Source organism: Salmo salar, chromosome 26, assembly GCF_965601325.2.
Source record: "Salmo salar chromosome 26, fSalSal1, whole genome shotgun sequence".
Classification (NCBI taxonomy): Eukaryota; Metazoa; Chordata; class Actinopteri; order Salmoniformes; family Salmonidae; genus Salmo; species Salmo salar.
This window is the reverse complement of record NC_138316.1, coordinates 8,134,479-8,159,944: the sequence shown is the minus strand read 5'-3', so window position 1 is coordinate 8,159,944 and position 25,466 is coordinate 8,134,479. Positions and strand designations below refer to the sequence as shown.

At 44.0% G+C, this 25,466-nt stretch overlaps 1 protein-coding gene across 8 annotated transcripts in view; it reads right to left on the bottom strand.

Annotated features, from left to right (window-relative positions):
* LOC106587071 (kinesin-like protein KIFC3) overlaps nt 1-25,466 on the bottom strand; it is a 79,340-nt gene that overhangs the window by 20,856 nt on the left and 33,018 nt on the right. For 4 of the 8 annotated variants that reach the window (XM_014174986.3, XM_014174980.3, XM_014174982.3 and 1 more), the window contains exons 2-3: nt 3,396-3,516; nt 1,558-1,709 (exon numbers count right to left, since the gene is read on the bottom strand). In XM_014174986.3, coding sequence (XP_014030461.1) covers nt 1,558-1,709; nt 3,396-3,477 — 234 coding nt within the window. In that variant the 5' untranslated portion in view covers nt 3,478-3,516. Of the gene's footprint in view, nt 1-1,557; nt 1,710-3,017; nt 3,292-3,395; nt 3,517-24,920; nt 25,117-25,466 lie in introns of those variants that run through there. The other 4 variants (XM_014174985.3, XM_014174988.3, XM_014174989.3 and 1 more) reach the window with 4 other exon arrangements.

Genomic DNA, 25,466 nt, shown 5'->3' with positions numbered 1-25,466 from the left:
GACTCTGTCTCGACCTTTAAGTCTTTACTGAAGACTCATCTCTTCAGTTGGTCCTATGATTGAATGTAGTCTGGCCAAGGGGTGCAAAGGTGAACGGCAACGCACTAGAGCGACGAACCGCCCTTGCTGTCTCTGCCTGGCCGGTTCCCCTCTCTCCACTGGGATTCTCTGCCTCTAACCCTATTACAGGGGCTGAGTCACTGGCTTACTGGTGTTCTTCCATGCCGTCCCTAGGAGGGGTGCGTCACTTGAGCGGGTTGAGTCACTGACGTGGTCTTCCTGTCTGGGTTGGCGCCCCTCCTTGTGTCGTGCCGTGGCGGAGATCTTTGTGGGCTATACTCGGCCTTATCTCAGGATGGTAAGTTGGTGGTTGAAGATATCCCTCTAGTGGTGTGGGGGCTGTGCTTTGGCAAAGTGGGTGGAGTTATATCCTGCCTGTTTGGCCTGTCCGGGGGCATCATCGGATGGGGCCACAGTGTCTCCTGACCCTTCCTGTCTCAGCCTCCGGTATTTATGCTGCAGTAGTTTATGTGTCGGGGGGCTAGGGTCAGTCTGTTATATCTGGAGTATTTCTCCTGTCTTATCCGGTGTCCTGTGTGAATTTAAGTATGCTCTCTCTAATTCTAGGACCTGAGCCCTAGGACCATGCCTCAGGACTACCTGGCATGATGACTCCTTGCTGTCCCCAGTCCACCTGGCTGTGCTGCTGCTCCAGTTTCAACTGTTCTGCCTGCGGCTATAGAACCCTGACCTGTTCACCGGACATGCTACCTGTAACAGACCTGCTGTTTTCAACTCTCTAGAGACCGCAGGAGCGGTAGAGATACTCTCAATGATCGGCTATGAAAAGCCAACTGACATTTACTCTTGAGGTGCTGACTTGTTGCACCCTCGACAACTACTGTGATTATTATTATTTGACCATGCTGGTCATTTATGAACATCTTGGCCATGTTCTGTTATAATCTCCACCCGGCACAGCCAGAAGAGGACTGGCCACCCCTCATAGCCTGGTTCCTCTCTAGGTTTCTTCCTAGGTCATTGATCCTGCTTTGTAGTAGACCCCTCTGTGCTGTGTTCAGTGGGGCACAACATTGTGGAACGTTCTGATGGAAACATCCTATGTAGAACAGACAACAGGTGTGTTGTTGTGACAGTGTGTGCTCTACCCTGTGTTTTTCCAATCCTGAACACACATGAAATGAAACCACAGGAGGGATACTATGCAGACACAGGATTCTCTGTTCTGCAGAGTACATACAGAGTATACAGGATAACGACAGCTAGGCTGTGTGTGTGTGTGTGTGTGTGTGTGTGTGTGTGTATATTTGCATTGGTGTGTGTGTTAGAAGCTCATTAAAACCTGATCGATAAATCGACTGTGTCTCACTCCCCAGGGCTCTTACTGACCTGAACCCCCCCCCCCCCCCCCCCCCCACCAGTTTAGCCAGTGAAACCAGGACAAACAAGTGCCATGTTGAGAAAAGACCCACCAATATGAACGATATGCTAGCCACATTGACCTAGTGTCTGTGTGCGCGCGCACAGTCATCTCACCTGTATGAGTAGCTGTTGGTCGTGGTTGTGCTGGCTGGTTTCTAACTGGTCAGTAGCGGTCAGAGCGGTGCGTTGTGGGAAAGTGGCTGCGGGTAGAGACAGGAAGGCGCAGTCCTCCTCACCATCACTCATCAAAAAGTCCACCGAGCTCGCTACGGACACACAGGAGGGACAAACAAAGTTTGGAAACACAAACATACACTGTACACTCACAATTAAACACAGTACACAAACAAGCCTGAGCCGAATGGGTTGATTGTGTTCTTATCCACTGTGGCAGAGCTGATCCTGTATTCACTTGAGTCAGAAAAACAGTCTCTATACATCTTTGTCCCTCTACCCTTTTCCATCTTATCCCAATCTCTCATTCCCTCTCTCTACCTCCACTTATACATGTGAGAGGTAATTTTCTATGGCCCACTCTTCTCCCCACTTACCTTTCTCCCCCCCTCTCCCTCCACTAACCATTATTATCTCCTCTCCCCTCAGCCAAGAGTGATTCTAGGCCTCTCTCCCCTATTTTCCCTCCCCGACCTTCCAAGGTTCGCACAGACAGTACCATGGAAACGAGCACAGCTAGATAAGCAGTGTGATAACACAGGAACCAGCAGGTGATACATTAACTCCATACAGGCCTGTTTACCTGTGTGTATGCATGAGTGTCTGGTCACCTGTATGGGGCCCCAGTCTTATCAACCTGAGGACAATCAGTGCCCTGTACTACTGCACTGGGTCTATTCTACACACAATCAACCCTACAACATTAACCTGTATTGACACACATACTCACACTCAAGCACAGACGTTTATTTCCTAACACACACGCAGGAGCAATTTAACTGAACAAAGCGCCTTATACATACAATGGTTCACAGACTAAGGCAAACACACACCAAGAAAAACACACTTATTCAGGGAAGTAGTGCTTAAAGTATCCCCCACACAGTCCACAAATACATTGTGTGTACAGACTGTGCGTACACACTGCGCAAATCAGTTTAACACACGGGTTTACTCGTACCTCTGTAAGGCTGGGGAAAAAAACCAGCATGCATTCGGTAACTGATGACACAGCAGATTAAGTCCCAACAGCGGAGTCACACACGTACGATACAGACACACAAACTCACACACCATTAGGACACACATTGTTAAGTATTATACAACTGGACACGTTAACGCTACCATCATCTCCTCCTCTACCTTCTGCCCTCCGCTAGCAACACTGTCCCTTTCTCTCTGTCTCTTTCTTTCTCAGTCACTCTCCTGCTTTCTTTTCTGCACTAGCACAGTCACAGTTCTGCTGCTCCATCGTCACCTTGAGCAGTCCTGCAAGAGCATTAGCGCAGAGAAACGCACACCCACAGACCGATGGACACACAACATGGACGCACACAATAGGTCCAGTGTTTGCACTCCTGGCCCCTGGACTGTAAGGGGATCAGCTTTAAGATCTGTACCTGCTAGACGCACTCCTTCAGCTGAGAGAGGTAGAGAAAGAGAGAGAAGCCTGGCACACACTCACTCCTCACCGCTTTCTCAGACAGCTGGCATACACTCCTCCTTTCCCCTCTCCAGTCAGATACAAGAATTCCTTCTCTTCTCCAGTATTTCCTGTTCTTCCGAGTTTCACCGAGAGGCACAGCTCATGGGAATCTGTCACACACTCCTCTCCTCTTAGTAAGAGTCCTGTCAGACAGGCAGCACACACCTCTCCCATTCCCTCCCTCCCTCTCTTTGTCATCCCAAAAATGCAGCCACACTGGTTTAGTCCCACCCCTGTGTCACAGAGGGACTCCCTTGCTGCCCAATGGGGTGGGCCTACAGAATCCACTCACCATCCAATGAGACGTCTTTCTTCCAGAGCTCCTGCAGACAGGGGGCGTGGCCAAGGTCCCAGGTCTTTCTTGTACTGAACATGACCGCAGGGCTGAGCAGAGCACTGGGTCTCTGGACCGGCTAGAGAGAGACAGAATGAGATAGAGAGAGAAAAGAAAGCGAGAGAAAGAGAGAAAGAGACAGTGTGAGATGTAAATATATCTTTCTATTTTTGTCACTAAGCAGACGCTCTTATCCAAAGCGACTTACAGTAGTCAGTGCATACATTTTTCATACTGATCCTCGGTGGGAATCGAACCCACAACCCCGGTGTTGCAAGCGTCATACATGGGATTACATACAGAGTGAGAGAGAGACAAGAACGATAGCTTGTGGTCAATATTCCCTTTGTTATAATTTCATTGCTATTATTGATTTAATAGGTTCTTCTTTGGCAATATAAGAACTTGTCATGCCAATAAAGCTCAATGAAAGTTCAGCAGTAACGTGTCTGAAAGAGAGAAAAAGACAGACAGTATGGTATATGAGAGTGATAGGAGAGAGGAGAAAGAGAGCATTTGTGTGTACATCTGTTTACACAGTGGGCGGTGGGAACAGCCTTCAGAGTTCATGAGGAAACAGGAGAAATGAGAAAGAGATGGACAACATTCCTGCATGACTGATAACCACATTCACAGCCAATACTGGGTTTTATTCATTAGTCAGACACCATTTACTCCAAACAGAAAAAACATTTTGCAACTATTGGCCAATTTCAGGTAGGTCCCTCCCTATGTCATTTTGTTAGCTTCAGCTTGGTTCCTAGTGAATACACCCCTGGTAACCAGTTGCCTGTTTACTACAGCCACACTGGATACACGAAAACTGATCTGGTCCCGGTTTCCGATAGCGATGGAACTTAAGCTGTTTTTTTTTCATCACGTGTAGTCTGTTTTAACGATGTATCGTTCCTATAAAACGGCCAAATAACTCACATGCATTTCCCAAAACACCACGTAGGGAGAACTTTCAGTGTGTCGATACGGATAGGACTGAAAAAGAATGCAGCACTGCTCTCGCATCAGCTTTCTCCATTCAAATCTTACCTTAACATTGGGAATTATTCCACAATACTGACAATGGATCGGCTCCTAGAGAGATATCAACTACAGCGCCTTCAGAAAGTATTCACACCCCTTGACTTTTTCCACATTCTGTTGTGTTACAGCCACCTTCATAAAGTCAAAGTGGAATTATGTTTTTAGATATTTTTTTACAAATTAGTAAAGATTTTCTTAAGTCACTCACTGTGTGCAATACTTTTTAGCGACTACCTGATCTCTGTACCCCACACATGCAAGGTCCCTCAGTGGAGCAGTGAATTTCAAACAGATTCAACCACGAAGACCTGGGAGGTTTGCCAATGCCTCGCAAAGAAGGGAATCGATTGGTAGATGAGTAAAAATCTTAAAAGCAGACATTGAGTAAGTTTACATACACACTAATAATCCAATATTAAACTGATTATGGCAGTAGGCAGATTATGCAATATTCATGTAAACACCTTACTCTGCTGATCTTAAATTGGCGTGAGGTCAAAATCGAAGTAAGCATACAGCGATTAAAATACCCGAGCAATCTTTCGAATTATTAGGACATGTAAACACCTTAATTGGCTTTCCAGCAGTGTATTTGATCTGTGCATCTGCCAGCACCAGCCGAGTGAGCCTCCCTCTTCAGCGTGACTGAAGTGTCTTCAGAACAACAATGTATGCGTCTTAGAAGTAGTTTTCACATAGAAAATGTGTATGTCTGAACTCAGAATCAAATATGCCTCCCAAAATGAACATTTGATGTGGTAGAAATTTCATTTGAATTGCCGATTTTCTGCCATCAGGTAGCCTGATTTCTGATGTGTACATGTAAATAGGATTATTAGGGAAATCGTTCTTCTTGCAAAGCATATACATGTTTCTATGGTGTATCAATTCACCCAGTCACTACAAAAACACAGGCGTCCTTCCCAATCTGTTGCCGGAGAGGAAGGAAACCACTCAGGGATTTCACCATGAGGCCAATGGTGACTTTAAAAGTTAGAGTTTAATAGCTGTGATCAAAAACTGAGGATGGATCAACAACATTCAGTGGTGGAAAAAGTATCCAATTGTCATACTTGAGTAAAACTAAAGATACCTTAATAGAAAATGGCAAATCAAAGTGAAAGTCACCCAGTAAAATACTACTTGAATAAAAGTCTAAAAGTATTTGGATTTAAATATGCTTAAGTATCAAAAGTAAACGTAATTGCTAAAATATACTTAAGTATTCAAATTCCTTACATTAAGAAAACTAGGCGGCACACTTTTCAAAAAAAATTTATACGGAAAGCCAGAGACACACTAACACTCAGACATCATTTACAAATGAAGCATTTGTGTTTAGTGAGTCTGCCAGATCAGAAGGGATGACCAGGGATGTTCTCTTGATAAGTGTGTGAATTGGACCATTTTCTGTTCTGCTAAGCATTCAAAATGTTACAAGTACTTTTGGGTGTCAGGGAAAATGTATGGAGTAAAATGTACATGATTTTCTTTAGGAATGTAGTGAAGTAAAAGTTGTCAAAAATATAAATAGTAAAGTAAAGTACAGAACATGCATCAAGTTTGCAACAAGGCACTAAAGTAAAACTGCAAAAAATGTGGCAAAGCAATTCACTTTTTGTCCTGAATACAAAGTGTTATTGAATTTGCCCCAAGCATACAACACATTACGGAGTATTACTCTCCATATTTTCAAGCATAGTGGTGGCTGCATCATGTTATGGTATGCCTGTAACCGTTAAGGACTAGGGAGTTTTTCAGGATAAAAAAGAAACGGAGCTAAGCAAAGGCTAAATCCTAAAGGAAAACCTGGTTCAGTCAGCTTTCTACCAGACACTGAGAGCAGGACAATAACCTATAACACAAGGCCAAATCTACACTGGAGTTGCTTACCAAGATGGCAGTGAATGTTCCCAAGAGGCCGAGTTGCAGTTCTGACTTAAATCTAGCTGAAAATCTATGGCAAGACGTTAAAGTGGTTGTATAGCAATGATCAACAACCAGTTTGACAGAGTTTAAATAATTTTAAGAATAATGGGAAAATGTTCTACAATCCAGGTGTGGAAAGCTCTTTACATTTAATTATATAAACGTAACCTTTATTTAACTAGCCAGGCACGCACCGGTTTGAGTGTGTCAAGAACTGCAAACGCTGCTAGGTTTTTCACACAACAGTTTCCCGTGTGTATCAAGAATGATTCACCACCCAAAGGTCATCCAGCTAACTTGACACAACTGTGGAAGTGGGAAGCATTGGCGTCACATGGGCCAGCATCCCAAAGTGACACCGAAGGGCAAAAAAAAGCATCCAACGTTTTTATCTGTTCTACGAGTGGTCTGAGGCAGTCGGTAAATAAACTTTAGAAACGATTGTTTTGAGAAATAGCACAGATTTAACAATGCTCCTACAAAGGTTGTAACGATGAACTTAGCCTTATGATGCTTTTGGGAAACTTGGTCCTGGTTGGCTAAGTTCATCGTTAGAACCTTTGTAGGAGCATCGTTAAATCTCTGAGCTGTTTCCCAAAACCATCGTTATTAATGTTACACTTGAAAATGCTCGTAATATAAAAACGCCTGCCTCAGGCAGACCCCTCGTAGAAAAGCTAAGAGTGTCGTTAGATGCGTTTTTGCCCTCCCGCTTTACTTTATACACTGAAGATCTCCGCTAACCATAGAATCACACGGTTTATCCGTCTTTGTGACCACTGATAACGTGAGACAAAAGTTGACGACAAATACAAAGTTGCCAATGTTTTTGCAATTGATACAAACAAGCGATGCATAAAAATATGCTTCAAATGAAAACCGAAATAACTGCATTAAAATCGGTATTTCAGTCATATTGAAATACATTTAATGTTCAATCGATTGAGCTCTATTTTGTTACTTGTAGGCTACTGTCTGTAACGTGTCTCAATCCATTTCATCACTAGTAGGCTAACATGTGTGCTCAATGATGTGCCAAATCGGTGATTTAGTGCATTTTTATAGGCTAAGCATTATAATAAGCCACCTCAATATTTGCAGTCGTAGGTGGCGATCTCTCAAGTAGCCAAACCGTTGTCAGTATTGTGAAATAATTATCATGTTAAAGGTAAGATTTGAATGGAGAAAGCTGATCCGAGAGCAGCGCTCCCTTTTTTTCGATCCTATCCAGTGGCGGTTCTAGCTTGTATGGCTCCGTGGGCGAACACCTCCTTCAGCGCCCCCACCAAAAAAAAAGCACCATTCTGCACTAACTGTAATTTTTATTCAGACATTTGGAACACAAATAATCATAACATTTAATACCATATAAATATAAAAATATACTGCTCCAAAAAATAAAGGGAACACTTAAACAACACAATGTAACTCCGAGTCAATCACACTTCTGTGAAATCAAACTGTCCACTTAGGAAGCAACACTGATTGACAATAAATTTCACATGCTGTTGTGCAAATGGAATAGACAACAGGTGGAAATTATAGGCAATTAGCAAGACACCCCCAATAAAGGAGTGGTTCTGCGGGTGGAGACTACAGACCACTTCTCAGTTCCTATGCTTCCTGGCTGATGTTTTGGTCACTTTTGAATGCTGGCGGTGCTTTCACTCTAGTGGTAGCATGAGATGGAGTCTACAACCCACACAAGTGGCTCAGGTAGTGCAGCTCATCCAGGATGGCACATCAATGCGAGCTGTGGCAAGAAGGTTTGCTGTGTCTGTCAGCGTAGTGTCCAGAGCATAGAGGCGCTACCAGGAGACAGGCCAGTACATCAGGAGACGTGGAGGAGGCCGTAGGAGGGCAACAACCCAGCAGCAGGACCGCTACCTCCGCCTCCATGAGGGTGGTATGAGGGCCCGACGTCCACAGGTGGGGGTTGTGCTTACAGCCCAACACCGTGCAGGACGTTTGGCATTTGCCAGAGAACACCAAGATTGGCAAATTCGCCACTGGCGCCCTGTGCTCTTCACAGATGAAAGCAGGTTCACACTGAGCACATGTGACAGACGTGACAGAGTCTGGAGACGCCGTGGAAAACGTTCTGCTGCCTGCAACATCCTCCAGCATGACCGGTTTGGCGGTGGGTCAGTCATGGTGTGGGGTGGCATTTCTTTGGGGGGGGGGGGCCGCACAGCCCTCCATGTGCTCGCCAGAGGTAGCCTGACTGCCATTAGGTACCGAGATGAGATCCTCAGACCCCTTGTGAGACCATATGCTGGTGCGGTTGGCCCTGGGTTCCTCCTAATGCAAGACAATGCTAGACCTCATGTGGCTGGAGTGTGTCAGCAGTTCCTGCAAGAGGAAGGCATTGACGCTATGGACTGGCCCGCCCGTTCCCCAGACCTGAATCCAATTGAGCACATCTGGGACATCATGTCTCGCTCCATCCACCAACGCCACGTTGCACCACAGACTGTCCAGGAGTTGGCGGATGCTTTAGTCCAGGTCTGGGAGGAGATCCCTCAGGAGACCTTCCGCCACCTCATCAGGAGCATGCCCAGGCGTTGTAGGGAGGTCATACAGGCACGTGGAGGCCACACACACTACTGAGCCTCATTTTGACTTATTTTAAGGACATTACATCAAAGTTGGATCAGCCTGTAGTGTGGTTTTCCACTTTAATTTTGAGTGTGACTCCAAATCCAGACCTCCATGGGTTGATAAATTGGATTTCCATTGATTATTTTTGTGTGATTTTGTTGTCAGCACATTCAACTATGTAAAGAAAAAAGTATTTAATAAGATTATTTCTTTCATTCAGATCTAGGATGTGTTGTTTAAGTGTTCCCTTTATTTTTTGAGCAGTGTATATACAAAAATAAGTAACAAAAGACAAATAAACCAATTGTAGTATATAAATACAAATTAAAAAGAGAATCAAATTATTACACTATTACTAACAAAAAACATAAAACTAAATCGCACAAATACACAAATAGAATAACACACTTATAAAGAAAAGAACCTGATTATTACACTATTGCACTTCAAACAAGAAACACACAAACTAAATTGCACAACTAATTGTATTAGTACTGTAAAAAGTTAGAGGTGCGCGATTTGATAGATCCCCACGCTCCCCTTACCTCGGGCTTCCAGTGGGGAGACCTGAGGTCAACCTACCCCCGCCCCCTTCCCCATCTCGTACTTCTGAGTGGGAGACCTTTCCAGCTCACAAACTAGAGTCAGGGCGCCCACTCTGACAAGGTTAATTGACCCACAGTCCCACACGGTGAAATATCATTGACGTGACGTGCAAATGAGCGATAGAAAACCGATCACGCAAATGTCACATTCCGATTTTTTTGTTTTGTGCCGGCAAGATGCCGCCCGCCCATGTCGCCTATACCTAAATCCACCACTGATCCTATCAGTACCGACACATGTTCCAACAACGCACTTAGCGACTGTTCTCTCTGCGTGGTGTTTTGGGAAACGCATGCTACATCTTCAGAAGTTGTAGGAAAGATGAATCATTAAAAAGAAACACTCGTAAACCTAAGTTCCATCGATATCGGGAAACCGGGCCCTGGACAGTTGGAGGTTAAGTAGCACATTCAGGTATGTACTGTATGTGGCAATGACATCGGGACATTGGTCTCAATGAAATGCCTGTATATTTTTATTTAACCTTTGTCAGGCTATTCTGGTGGCTTCATCACTACCCGCCACAAATGGGCCAGAACTTCATCCTATTCAGTCATCCCACTGCCTTCCAGACTCTCCCTGGTCCTGATCCCTGGTCTGAGCCGGGGCACGAGGGTCAAGCCAATCAGATTACACAGGACTGACCTCAAACTGGTCAATATTGACCAATCAGATTATACCGACAGTGATGACCAATCACAGCCCCATACAGACTGCCCTGATATTAACGCAATCAGTAGAAGAGTAAGGGTCAAGACAGGCGCGCACACACGCAACATTACACAGACAGACACGAAAGCCTACATTGAACAGTTAAACACATTACCCAGTACTAAACTGTCTCTTCAACTCTATATTCCACTACACCACCACACACACACACACACAGCAATACAATACTATTCAACTACAGTATACATAAAACTCCCGCATCATACACACGCCACATGAATTCATTTCTCGACTCTATTCAATTACAGAGTGGGATACAATACATGTGAATGTACCCAGTGTGCAAATATAGCAATGCTTGCACAAAAAAAACAGGCAGAAACATAAAAACTCACACCTGTGTGTTTGGTGAGTTTGTGTGAGTGAAATGTGTGAATGTGACCACTGATCGTGTGGTCAGTCTGGTTCAACCTTTGTGTGTATGTGGTTGTACTGACCGTGACCCAGAGTTGACCGTTCTGTCGGAGACATGGTGGGTCAGCAGGTCCAGTCCAGTGCTGCTGTATTAGCTAGGCTAATCTCTCACAGTGGGAAGTTCCCCAAAGTACTGGCCACATAGAACACAAGGAACTGTATTCAGCAAGTGTGTGTGTTCATCAATGTTTTGTATGTTGTACTGTTTCCTACAGCAGAATATCTAGAACAGAGGTTTACCGCAAAAAGGTCCCCAGAGTTCTTCAACAAAGTGCTACAACAGCTACAGTACTATACTAAATTCGGTCCTTGGTCCATACAGGGTCTATCCGGGATCCAGAGCCCATGGATGGATCTCAAGTATAATGGATCTTCCTTTCCTTATCTTATTTCCTTCATACACTGATGTGATGAAACTGGACAGCTAAAAGCAAATGCCTAATGTACGGAGTTGCTGTCACCTGTCATTGACTTGTTGTCACCTGTCTTCAGGTCAGACTATGGAGATGCACCAAATTAACTGGACCGTACTCTGGGCCTCCATCTACCCTCCCGTAGAGTGTGTATATCAGACTTTACCCTCAGTCTATACATAATCTAAGAACCGATCCTGTGTCCCTGAATGAAACCATACCCTGTGTGCGACTCCGGAGGGAATCCGGTCCTGTGTGTAGTAGTGGTCTTTGTCTCGATCTCGGTCCAGCCAGCGTTTGTTGATCAGAGATCCCATCCAGCCAATCATCCTGCCTGCCCCTTAGCCAGACTTGTGGCAGGCTGTAGAAGGAGGGTGTCCTTCTACAGCTTGAACAACACACACTCTACCATTTGATCACTCTTACACACGCCTATGTATTTCAAATAACTCCAAATGAAATAATGCAACTTGAACACTCCTGCAGTCCCTTCCCCAGGCCTGGCGGCCATCATAACATCCTCACTCTACCACCTGACCACACGCTTGGCATCCATAGAAAGATGTCGGTATCTGTATCGACAGGCCATAGTTTCCTAGCGGTATGAGCAGGGTTAGGCCCCGCCCACAAAGACACAGCAAACGCAGAATGGACGTTGCCATTAATCACCGATCTAAGATCGGGTTATTTAACACCCCAACCTAACCTTAACCATTAGGCTGATTAAATAATACCTGACCCTGGACCAGTGGTAAGAGGCAACCTCTACCTTCTCCACTTATTTACCCATAATCCTTTAAACCCCACAACAGATGGCCTCCTTCATAAACACCTCATCTTCCTCTGAGGAGAAGGCTCAAGGTGTCCCTAACCACAGATCTCGGATCAGATCTATCAACAGGGATCTATCTTCAAATCCTAGCTTTTAGCATTAGGCAGGAATCCAAAACTGACGTCATCATACTCTCTGGGGCGACTGGGGTGTTCACTTTAAGGATTTTGTCCTCACTCGTCTCCCCTTGTCCACCCCAACCTGCTGTTTCTCCCTCTATGACTGCAGGAGAAAGGTGGGTGGCCTTTTGATCTCTGCTTCCTTCCCTCCCTCTATCACCTCATTTCCACTCTTTCTACACTGAATTCACAGCTCATAGGCTCTAAAATTCCCGACACTTTGCTAAGACGGTTGTGCCGTCTCATTAATATTACAACGCTCCAGTGAGATAAGGCACCCCCTGTGGCTTTTCCTAGGTAGTAGAAAATGAGTCGGTAGAGGCAAGGTAATGTAATATATATCGTGTAATATAGTGTAGATCTGTGGTTAAAGGCAACTTTTACACTAAACTTGTGATACATGAGGCGATACAGTATAGAGTTGTGGGTGCCTTTGTGGTAAATGCAGTTCTCTGCCAGCCCCATAGAGGGTGTTATGAGCACAAAGGGCTGGAAATAAAAAGAGTAAAGTCATTCAGCTAATCTGGTTATTTACTGCTTCCAAGGTATTATCCTCACAGAAACATACACACACACGCCTGACAGGTTTCTAGGTTACCATGCTCTCCATGGTTCTTTGAGCACAAGGCATGGTGTGTAGGATAAGGTTACACACTCCTGTCGGCACTCTGCCTTCTATAGTATCACCTGTCCCCTCTATGCACCAGGAATATTGCAATAAACTATTGAGCTCTAGTACAGTGGGTGATATCAATGTACTTGTGTGGGAGACTACTGTTGTGGAACAGGGGGAGGACAGGAGGGGCTGGCTAGCTGTGAGGAGCTAAAGTTGCACCCCCCCCCCCCCCCCCCACCCAGTACTCTCCCTCCTACTTTAGCTTCACTCTGCTAAAGCAGAGCATTCTAAAAGTTGATGACAGTACAGAGGAAGGGCTTAACATAAAGCAGAGAGGATAAGATCGGACTCCCCCCATCCCCCATGCTTCTCTTACTGTTTGTATATCCCTCCCTCAAGTATTTTCATCCCTCTTATCGCTCTCCTTCCATTTGAGTGTATCCTCTGAGTATCCCTCCCTACTCTCTTCCTCTCCACAGTATGTGAATCTCATTAGCCCAGTTCTCCCTGTTAAGACTCAGCTATATATAAAATGTATGTATGTATGTATGTATGTATGTATGTATGTATGTATGTATGTATGTATGTATGTATGTATGTATGTATGTATGTATGTATGTACGTACAGTGGGGGGAAAAAGTATTTGATCCCCTGCTGATTTTGTACGTTTGCCCACTGACAAAGAAAGGATCAGTCTATAATTTTAATGGTAGGTTTATTTGAACAGTGAGAGACAGAATAACAGCAAAAATATCCAGAAAAACACATGTCAAAAATGTTATAAATTGATTTGCATTTTAATGAGGGAAATAAGAATTTGACCCCTTCTCAATCAGAAAGATTTCTGGCTCCCAGGTGTCTTTTATACAGGTAACGAGCTGAGATTAGGAGCACACTCTTAACCTGTTATGGCTAGGGGGCAGTATTTTCACGGCCGGATAAAAAACATACCCGATTTAATCTGATTATTACTCCTGCCCAGAAACTAGAATATGCATATAATTATTAGCTTTGGATAGAAAACACTCCAAAGTTTCTAAAACTGTTTGAATGGTGTCTGTGAGTATAACAGAACTCATTTGGCAGGCCAAAACCTGAGAAGATTCCATGCAGGAAGTGCCCTGTCTGACAATTTCTTGCCCTTCTTGATTATCTCTATCCAATACAGGGGATCTCTGCTGTTACGTGACACTTCCTACGTCTCCCATGGGCTCTCAGAAGGCGGCAAAAAGCTGAATCGTGGCTTTGCAGGCTCTGGCTGAAAAACATTAGCGCGTTTGGATAGTGGCTGGTCACAGTACTGTGAGACTCAGGCTCGTGCACGAGTTGATCCATGTTTTATCTTTGAACGAAAACCACCACTCCCGGTCGGAATATTATCGCTTTTTTACGAGAAAAATAGCATAAAAATTGATTTTAAACAGCGGTTGACATGCTTCGAAGTACGGTAATGGAATATTTAGATTTTTTTTGTCACGAAATGCGTCATGCGCGTGACCCTTCATCACCCTTGGATAGTGTCTTGAACGCACGAACAAAACGCCGCTATTTGGATATAACAATGGATTATTTTGAACCAAACCAACATTTGTTATTGAAGTAGCAGTCCTGGGAGTGCATTCTGACGAAGAACACCAAAGGTAATCAAACTTTTCTAATAGTAAATCGGAGTTTGGTGAAGGCTAAACTTGCTGGGTGTCTAAATAGCTAGCCCTGTGATGCCGGGCTATGTACTCAGAATATTGCAAAATGTGCTTTCACCGAAAAGCTATTTTAAAATCGGACACCTCGATTGCACAAAGGAGTTCTGTATCTATAATTCTTAAAATAATTATGTTTTTTGTGAACGTTTATCGTGAGTAATTTAGTAAATTCACCGGAGGTTTGCGGGGGGTATGCTAGTTCTGAACGTTACATGCTAATGTAAAAAGCTGGTTTTTGATATAAATATGAACTTGATTGAACAAAACATGCATGTATTGTATAACATAATGTCCTAGGGTTGTCATCTGATGAAGATCATCAAAGGTTAGTGCTGCATTTAGCTGTGGTTTTGTTTTTTGTGACATTATATGCTAGCTTGAAAAATGGGTGTCTGATTATTTCTGGCTGGGTACTCTGCTGACATAATCTAATGTTTTGCTTTCGTTGTAAAGCCTTTTTGAAATGGGACAGTGTGGTTAGATAAAGGAGAGTCTTGTCTTTAAAATGCTGTAAAATAGTAATATGTTTGAAAAATTGAAGTTTTTGTATTTTTGAGGAATTTGTAATTCGCGCCACGCCTATCATTGGATATTGGAGCAGGTGTTCCGCTAGCGGAACGTCTAGATGTAAGAGGTTAAAGGGAGTGCTCCTAACTGCAGCTTGTTACCTGTAAAAAAGACACCTGTCCACAGAAGCAATCAATCAAATCAGATTCCAAACTCTCCACCATGGCCAAGACCAAAGAGCTCTCCAAGGATGTCAGGGATAAGATTATAGACCTACACAAGGCTGGAATGGGCTACAAGACCATCGCCAAGCAGCTTGGTGAGAAGGTGACAACATTTGGTGCGATTATTCGCAAATGGAAAAAACACAAAAGAACTGTCAATATCCCTCGGCCTGCAGCTCCATGCAAGATCTCAACCTTGTGGAGTTGCAATGATCATGAGAACGGTGAGGAATCAGCCCAGAACTACACGGGAGGATCTTGTCAATGATCTCAAGGCAGCTGGGACCATAGTCACCAAGAAAACAATTGGTAACACACTACGCCGCGAAGGACTGAAATCCTGCAGCACCCGCAAGGTCCCCCTGCTCAAGAATACAAATACATGCCCGTCTGAAGTTTGCCAATGAACATCTGAATGATTCAGACGACAAATGGGTGAAAGTGTTGTGGTCAGATGAGACCAAAATGGAGCTCTTTGGCATCAACTCAACTCGCCGTGTTTGGAGGAGGAGGAATGCTGCCTATGACCCCAAGAACACCATCTCCACCGTCAAACATGGAGGTGGAAACATTATGCCTTGGTTGGTGTTTTTCTGCTAAGGGGACAGGACAACTTCACCGCATCAAAGGGACGATGGACGGGGCCATGTACCGTCAAATCTTGGGTGAGAACCTCCTTCCCTCAGCCATGGCATTGAAAATGGGTCGTGGATGGGTATTCCAGTATGACAGTGACCCAAAACACACGGCCAAGGCAACAAAGGAGTGGCTCAAGAAGAAGCACATTAAGGTCCTGGAGTGGCCTAGCCAGTCTCCAGACCTTAATCCCATAGAAAATCTGTGGAGGGAGCTGAAGGTTTGAGTTGCCAAACGTCAGCCTCGAAACCTTAATGACTTGGAGAAGATCTGCAAAGAGGAGTGGGACAAATCCCTCCTGAGACGTGTGCAAACCTGGTGGCCAACTACAAGAAACGTCTGACCTCTGTGATTGCCAACAAGGGTTTTGCCACCAAGTACTAAGTCATGTTTTGCAGAGGGGTCAAATACTTATTTCCCTCATTAAAATGCAAATAATTTTATAACATTTTTGACATGCGGTTTTCTGGATTTTTTTGTTATTATGTCTCTCACTGTTCAAATAAACCTACTATTAAAATTATAGACTATAATACTTCCCCCCCCCCCCCCACTGTATGTATGTATGTATGTATGTATGTATGTATGTATGTATGTATGTATGTACACATACACAGTGATTAATTAGTAAAGGACAAACTACACCAGGAACTTGATAGTGTTATGATAACGCTAGAATAATTCCCTGGAGATGTTGTGTTCATGTTTTACCGTTGTGCTCTCGTGGCTCATGAAGCCGGGGTACCTGAGCCAGGGTGTAGTGTGTTTCATTTATAATTCCCTAAGGAACAGTGACTACCCTGAGAACACCTTCTGTGTGTGTCTGCTAGTTTCTCTGTATATACAGTTGAAGTCAGAAGTTTACATACACCTTAACCAAATACATTTCAACTCAGTTCTTCACAATTCCTGACATTTAATCCTAGTAAAAATTCCCCGTCTTAGGTCAGTTAGGATCACCACTTTATTTTAAGAATGTGAAATGTCAGAATAATAGTGGAGAGAATGATTTATTTTAGGTTTTATTTCTTTCATCACATTCCCAGTGGGTCAGAAGTTTACATACAGTCAATTAGTATTTGGTAGCATTGCCATTAAATTGTTTAACTTGGGTCAAACGTTTTGGGTAGCCTTCCACAAGTTTCCCACAATATGTCAGGTGAATTTTCTATAGGATTTAGGTCAGGGCATTGTGATGGCCACTCCAATACCTTGACTTTGTTGTCCTTAAGCCATTTTGCCACAACTTTGGAAGTATGCTTGGGGTCATTGTCCATTTGGAAGACCCATTTGCGACCAAGCTTTAAACTTCCTGACTGATGTCTTGAGATGTTGCTTCAATATATCCACATAATTTTCCTACCTCATGATGCCATCTATTTTGTGAAGTGCACCAGTCCCTCCTGTAGCAAAGCACCCACACAACATGATGCTGCCACCCCTGTGCTTCACGGTTGGGATGGTGTTCTTCGGCTTGCAAGCGTCCCCCTTTTTCCTCCAAACATAACAATGGTCATTATGGCCAAACAGTTCCATTTTTGTTTCATTAGACCAGAGGACATTTCTCCAAAAAGTACGATCTTAGTCCCATGTGCAGTTGAAAACCGTAGTTTGGCTTTTTTATGGTGGTTTTGGAGCAGTGGCTTCTTCCTTGTCTGGCCTTTCAGGTTATGTCGATATAGGACTTGTTTTACTTTGGATATACAGTGGGGGAAAAAAGTATTTAGTCAGCCACCAATTGTGCAAGTTCTCCCACTTAAAAAGATGAGAGAGGCCTGTAATTTTCATCATAGGTACACGTCAACAATGACAGACAAAATGAGAAATAAAATTATAGAAAATCACATTTTAGGATTTTTAATGAATTTATTTGCAAATTATGGTGGAAAATAAGTATTTGGTCACCTACAAACAAGCAAGATTTCTGTCTCTCACAGACCTGTAACTTCTTCTTTAAGAGGCTACTCTGTCCTCCACTCGTTACCTGTATTAATGGCACCTGTTTGAACTTGTTATCAGTATAAAAGACAGCTGTCCACAACCTCAAACAGTAACATTCCAAACTACACTAATGGCCAAGACCAAAGAGCTGACATAGGACACCCGAAACAAAATTGTAGACCTGCACCAGGCTGGGAAGACTGAATCTGCAATAGGTAAGCAGCTTGGTTTGAAGAAATCAACTGTGGGAGCAATTATTAGGACATACAAGACCACTGATAATCTCCCTCGATCTGGGGCTCCACGCAAGATCTCACCCCGTGGGGTCAAAATGATCACAAGAATGGTGAGCAAAAATCCCAGAACCACACGGGGGGACCTAGTGAATGACCTGCAGAGAGCTGGGACCAAAGTAACAAAGCCTACCATCAGTAACACACTACGCCGCCAGGGACTCAAATCCTGCAGTGCCAGACGTGTCCCCCTGCTTAAGCCAGTACATGTCCAGGCCCGTCTGAAGTTTGCTAGAGAGCATTTGGATGATCCAGAAGAGGATTGGGAGAATGTCATATGGTCAGATGAAACCAAAATATAACTTTTTGGTAAAAACTCAACTCGTCGTGTTTGGAGGACAAAGAATGCTGAGTTGCATCCAAAGAACAACATACCTACTGTGAAGCATGGGGGTGGAAACATCATGCTTTGGGGCTGTTTTTCTGCAAAGGGACCAGAACGACTGATCCGTGTAAAGGAAAGAATGAATGGGGCCATGTATCGTGAGATTTTGAGTGAAAACCTCCTTCCATCAGCAAGGGCATTGAAGATGAAATGTGGCTGGGTCTTTCAGCATGACAATGATCCCAAACACACCGCCCGGGCAACGAAGGAGTGGCTTCGTAAGAAGCATTTCAAGGTCCTGGAGTGGCCTAGCCAGTCTCCAGATCTCAACCCCATAGAAAATCTTTGGATGGAGTTGAAAGTCCGTGTTGCCCAGCGACAGCCCCAAAACGTCACTGCTCTAGAGGAGATCTGCATGGAGGAATGGGCCAAAATACCAGCAACAGTGTGTGAAGACTTACAGAAAACCTTTGACCTGTGTCATTGCCAACAAAGGGTATATAGCAAAGTATTGAGATAAACTTTTGTTATTGAGCAAATATTATTTTCCACCATAATTTGCTAATAAATTCATTAAAAATCCTACAATGTGATTTTCTGGATTTTTTTTCTTCTCATTTTGTCTGTCATTGTTGACGTGTACCTATGATGAAAATTACAGGCCTCTCTCATCTTGTTAAGTGGGAGAACTTGCACAATTGGTGGCTGACTAAATACTTTTGTCCCCCACTGTAGATACTTTTGCACCCGTTTCCTCTAGCATCTTCACAAGGTCCTTTGCTGTTGTTCTGGGATTGATTCGCACTTTTCGCACCAAAGTACGTTAATCTCTAGGAGACAGAACGCGTCTCCTTCTTGAGCGGTATGACGGCTGCATGGTGTTTATACTTGCGTACTATTGCTTGTACAGATGAATGTGGTACCTTCAGGCATTTGGAAATTGCTCCCAAGGATGAACCAGACTTGTGGAGGTCCGCAATTGTTTTTCTGAGGTCTTGGCTGAATTCTTTTGATTTTCCCATGATGTCAAGCAAAGAGGCACTGAGTTTGAAGGTAGGCCTTGAAATACATCCACAGGTACACCCCCAATTGACTCAGATTATGTCAATTAGCCTATCAGAAGCTTCTAAAGTCAAGACATCATTTTCTGTAATATTCCAAGCTGATTAAAGGCACAGTCAACTTAGTGTATGTAAACTTCTGACCCATTGGAATTGTGATAAAGTGAATTATAAAGTTTAATAACCGGTCTGTAAACAATTGTTGGAAAAAAATCACTTGTGTCATGCACAAAGTAGATGTCCTAACCGACTTGCCAAAACTATAGTTTGTTAACAAGAAATTTGTGGAGTGGTTGAAAAACGAGTTTTAATGACTCCAACCTAAGTGTATTGTAAGCTTCCAACTTCAACTGTGTGTGTGTGTGTGTGCGTGTGATATATATATAAATAAATAAATAACAAACTCAGCAAAAAAAGAAATGTCCCTTTTTCAGGACCCTTTCAACGATATTTGGATTTTTACGAATTAACTTCACAGATCTTCATTGAAGTGTTTAAACACTGTTTCCCATGCTTGTTCAATGAACCATAAAAAACGAATGAACATGCACCTGTGGAACGGTCATTAAGACACTAACAGCTTACAGACAGTAGGCAATTAAGGTCACAGTTATGAAAACTTTGGACACTAAAAAGAGACCTTTCTACAGAAAAGAAAGATGCCTAGGGTCCCTGGTCATCTGCGTGAATGTGCCTTAGACATGCTGCAAGGAGGCATGAGGACTGCAGATGTGGCCAGGGCAATAAATTATAATGTCCATACTGTGAGACGCCTAAGACAGCGTTAAAGGGATACAGGATGGACAGTTGATCGTCCTCGCAGTGGCAGACAACGTGTAACAACACCTGCACAGGATCGGTACATCCGAACATCACACCTGCGGGACAGGTACAGGATGGCAGCAACAATTGCCCGAGACACCAGGAACGCACAATCCCTCCACCAGTGCTCAGACTGTCCGCAATAGGCTGAGAGAGGCTGGACTGAGGGCTTGTAGGCCTGTTGTAAGGCAGGTCCTCACCAGACATCACCGGCAACAACGTCGCCTATGGGCACAAACCCACTGTCTCTGGACCAGACAGGACTGGCAAAAAGGGGTCTTCACTGACGAGTCAAAAAAATAAAAGGAACACTTAAACAACACATCCTAGAGCTGAATGAAAGAAATAATCTTATTAAATACTTTTTTCTTTACATAGTTGAATGTGCTGACAACAAAATCACACAAAAATAATCAATGGAAATCCAATTTATCAACCCATGGATGTCTGGATTTGGAGTCACACTCAAAACTAAAGTGGAAAACCACACTACAGGCTGATCCAACTTTGATGTAATGTCCTTAAAACAAGTAAAAATGAGGCTCAGTAGTGTGTGTGGCCTCCACGTGCCTGTATGACCTCTCTACAACACCTGGGCATGCTCCTGATGAGGTGGCGGATGGTCTCCTGAGGGATCTCCTCCCAGACCTGGACTAAAGCATCCGCCAACTCCTGGACAGTCTGTGGTGCAACGTGGCGTTGGTGGATGGAGCGAGACATGATGTCCCAGATGTGCTCAATTGGATTCAGGTCTGGGGAACGGGCGGGCCAGTCCATAGCATCAATGCCTTCCTTTTGCAGGAACTGCTGACACACTCCAGCCACATGAGGTCTAGCATTGTCTTGCATTAGGAGGAACCCAGGGCCAACCGCACCAGCATATGGTCTCACAAGGGGTCTGAGGATCTCATCTCGGTACCTAATGGCAGTCAGGCTACCTCTGGCGAGCACATGGAGGGCTGTGCGGCCCCCCAAAGAAATGCCACCCCACACAATGACTGACCCACCGCCAAACCGGTCATGCTGGAGGATGTTGCAGGCAGCAGAACATTCTCCACGGTGTCTCCAGACTCTGTCACGTCGTCACGTGCTCAGTGTGAACCTGCTTCATCTGTGCAGAGCACAGGGCGCCAGTGACGAATTTGCCAATCTTGGTGTTCTCTGGCAAATGCCAAACGTCCTGCACGGTTTTGGGCTGTAAGCACAACCCCCATCTGTGGACGTCGGGCCCTCATACCACCCTCATGGAGTCTGTTTCTGACCGTTTGAGCAGACACATGCATATTTGTGGCCTGCTGGAGGTCATTTTGCAGGGCTCTGGCAGTGCTCCTCCTGCTCCTCCTTGCACAAAGGAGGAGGTAGCGGTCCTGCTGCTGGGTTGTTGCCCTCCTACGGCCTCCTCCACGTCTCCTGATGTACTGGCCTGTCTCCTGGTAGCGCCTCCATACTCTGGACACTACGCTGACAGACACAGCAAACCTTCTTGCCACAGCTCGCATTGATGTGCCATCCTGGATGAGCTGCACTACCTGAGCCACTTGTGTGGGTTGTAGACTCCGTCTCATGCTACCACTAGAGTGAAAGCACCGCCAGCATTCAAGTGACCAAAACATCAGCCAGGAAGCATAGGAACTGAAAAGTGGTCTGTGGTCACCACCTGCTGAACCACTCCTTTATTGGGGGTGTCTTGCTTATTGCCTATAATTTCCACCTGTTGTCTATTCCATTTGCACAACAGCATGTGAAATGTATTGTCAATCAGTGTTGCTTCCTAAGTGGACAGTTTGATTTCACAGAAGTGTGATTGACTTGGAGTTACATTGTGTTGTTTAAGTGTTCCCTTTATTTTTTTGAGCAGTGTAAGTGAATTGGCCATACATAAAAAAAGATGATTTTTAGGCCATATCAACAAGCCCTTCTTCAAGGGGGGCTTCAGGCCATCTGACTGTACAGTAGGAGCTAGACAGTGACAGACTGCCTGACCACAGGAAGCTTGTGCATGTGTGTCTTTGTGTCTGTTGGAACTGTCCTGTCAGAGACTTCCTAGTCCCTATAGCCCTGTCTGTTTTAAATAATGTATGTTATAGGCTGGTAAATTAAAGAGCTCTTTGTTAGTGATACAAAGCCTGGGAGCACTACAACTCAGTCCTCATACATTCGTCTGTTAACGCTCCCCTTAGAGGACAGTGAGTTCAATAAAATGTGTTTTGATGTTATTAAAACTCAAACTTCATAACTCAAAACCTTACCCCCTTGGTCAGGAATGTTCCAATAAACGACTTTATGGTTCCCAGGTAGAGCCTGCTCAGACAGGGCATGGATCTGTAGCTGTGTTACACTGAAAGTCCTCGCCACACGATGAGACAAACAAAAAGGTCATTTTCATAGACTTGAAAGCCGGATCAGTGATTATTGCAAAAAAGCAGGTTAAACTAATATATATATATATATATATATCAAGGTCAATACACTGCATTTCAAACAGTCAGGAATAATCTAATCAGGGTTTGTAAAATTATACCTAGGCTAAATATAAGCCTTCCACAATCATAAGTAATAATTTAATTTAATTATTTTATCAATATAGTTTAACCTGCTTTTTTGCAATAGTCACTGATCCGGCTTTCAAGTCTATGAAAATGACCTTTTTGTTACAAATTTAACCAGAACCATGCACAATGCACTAATGACGAGTAGGTTGACTTTTATTGTTATGAGTCTTGTCCTGGAGGCAGAACTGAGTGATTTCCCCTTGGATAGGCCAGTTGCAAAGTCAAAACTGGCTATATTGTAAAAAGTAATGAAAACGAAAATGTGCTTTTTAATCTTAAAGGGATACTTTGGGATTTTGGCAATGAAGCCCTTTATCTACTTCCTCAGAGTCAGAATAACTCATGGATACCATTTGTATGTCTCTGCATTCAGTATGAAGGAAGTTGGAGGTAATTTTGCAAGCCAATGCTAACTAGATTTAGCGCAATGACTAGAAGTCTACGGTATCTACTAGCATCCTAGCAGTTACTCATAGACATCCAGTCATTGCGCTAACGCTAGTTAGCAAATGCGCTAACACTAGTTAGCAACTTCCTTCAAATTGCACGCAGAGGTACAGCATAAAAATGGCATCCACTGGTTCATCTGACTCTGGAGAAGTAGATAAAGGGCATTGCCAACTTCCAAAAGTATCCCTTTAGTTTAAGGTTAGCGTTACGCATTAGGGATAGCAGTGTGGTTAGGGTTAAGGTTAGGTTTAAAATCTGATTTTATGACTTTGTTGCAGTGCCAGCTAGTGACCACTGCTTATAGCAGGCATTATAGAAAATTTAAGGAAAACTCCACCCAAAAACTGTCTTTTGGTATTTGTTTCATTAGTCCACTGATGTAGTCCCAAAATGTTTTGCATGTCAGCAATCAAGTTTTCAAGAAACTGCATCGTATTGGCTGTAGTCTTGAAAACTTGATTGCTGACATGCCAAACATTTTGGGACTATATCAACAATGGACTAATGAAACGCATACCAATAGATCGTTTTTGGGTGGAATTTCCTTTAACATTCTGTAGATCTCAAACGCTCTCTCTCAAGCACAAGCCCACATGCTTGTGAGTAGCCAGCTAATCTATTTGCTTGCTAACAAGGTAGAGCAGTTGAACTGCTATGAATACACCCTCCTGTCCATCTCCAACCGTTTGAACAACATAGCCTGTTCACTTTGTTTAGATGATGAAATCAAGTGGCCTACCTGGATAAGAAGATGCGTGTTTCTTTCTCAGAATGAGTACGAGTCGCCAATTCCTTATATCAAATGTGTATTTTTATGCTCATTGCACATTTATAAAACACAGACTAGATAGCTAGCACATAACAGCCTGAAGCTAAAATGCTGCTAGTGGACAAGGAGATAGACATAGCCAGAGACAGAAAGGATAGACAGACAGGATAGACATAGCATGCCAGACAGGATAGACATAGCATGCCAGACAGGAGAGACATAGCATGCCAGACAGGAGAGACATAGCATGCCAGACAGGAGAGACATAGCATGCCAGACAGGAGAGACATCGCATGCCAGAAAGGAGAGACATAGCATGCCAGACAGAGCGAGCGCAGGACTCTGACAGAAGGAATCTGCTTCCTGTTATAATGAGCACATCACAGAACCCTTACTCACAGGGTTCAATTCCCCCCTCTGTCTTCTGCGCTCATCCCCCTCTCCCTCCTCCTCCTCCCACTAAACTGGGTCAAATCATTCAGTGGTAGCTCAGCTCAGCCACCATGCGTCAAGTGTCAGAAACTGTATGCTCAAAATCACACAGGTCTGGGAGGTTCAGGGCTGTTTTTACTACCAACACACACCACAGACATGAATCTGAATAAAACCCAATGCATCAGAATAAGGTTGAGATGAATTCATCAGCACGACATCATATAGACTGGGATTACTAGATATTGGTAAAACCTTAACAAAGACAAAGGGAAAAAGAGAGAATCCTACCATACGGGGACAGTCAGTCAACAACAGGGAAACAACACTATAACAGCCCTTTCTCTCCTTCTCCTGCAGTTATTCTATCCCTTGTTATTTATCTCCATCTAACCTCTTCCCCCCGCTCTCCATTTCTCACCCCCCATTCCTTTTTCTTAATCTTAAAATCAGTAGGGGATACTCACCTCCCTCCCTGCAGTCTCTGTGTCCTGATCATCCCTGCATCGCTGTAGAGACCATCTTTACGTGGCGGAAACACACGCACACACTCGCCAATCAACACACCCCCACGGCTCACTGTCACCAGCCAGCCAGCCCCCCTTCTCTAACACACACACACACACTCTGCACTCTCTCGCTGTTCCTTAGTAACAGCAGAATTGGAGCCAGCATCATATCCCTCCTGTAGTCACCCTCATTCTTTCCCCCTCCAGTCCCCTCCCTCCCTTTTAAAATCGCTCGCTCCTCCGCAGTGGAGGAATAAATATTTTAGCCACAAATGAAGCGTGGCTCTTCTCAGCTCTCCTCCCCCTGCTTGCAATATGTAACAGAGAACTGTCTGTGTGCAAATACGCATTTATGAAACCCTGTCTCCACACATCCTTGATTACTTAAAAGGCAAAATAGCTCTTGTAACAAGACATACACTTGTTCCTAAACCATACAGTACACATAAAAGTATACACTGCAATATGCACACACAAAGAACATATGGTATCCTATGGCTGCCT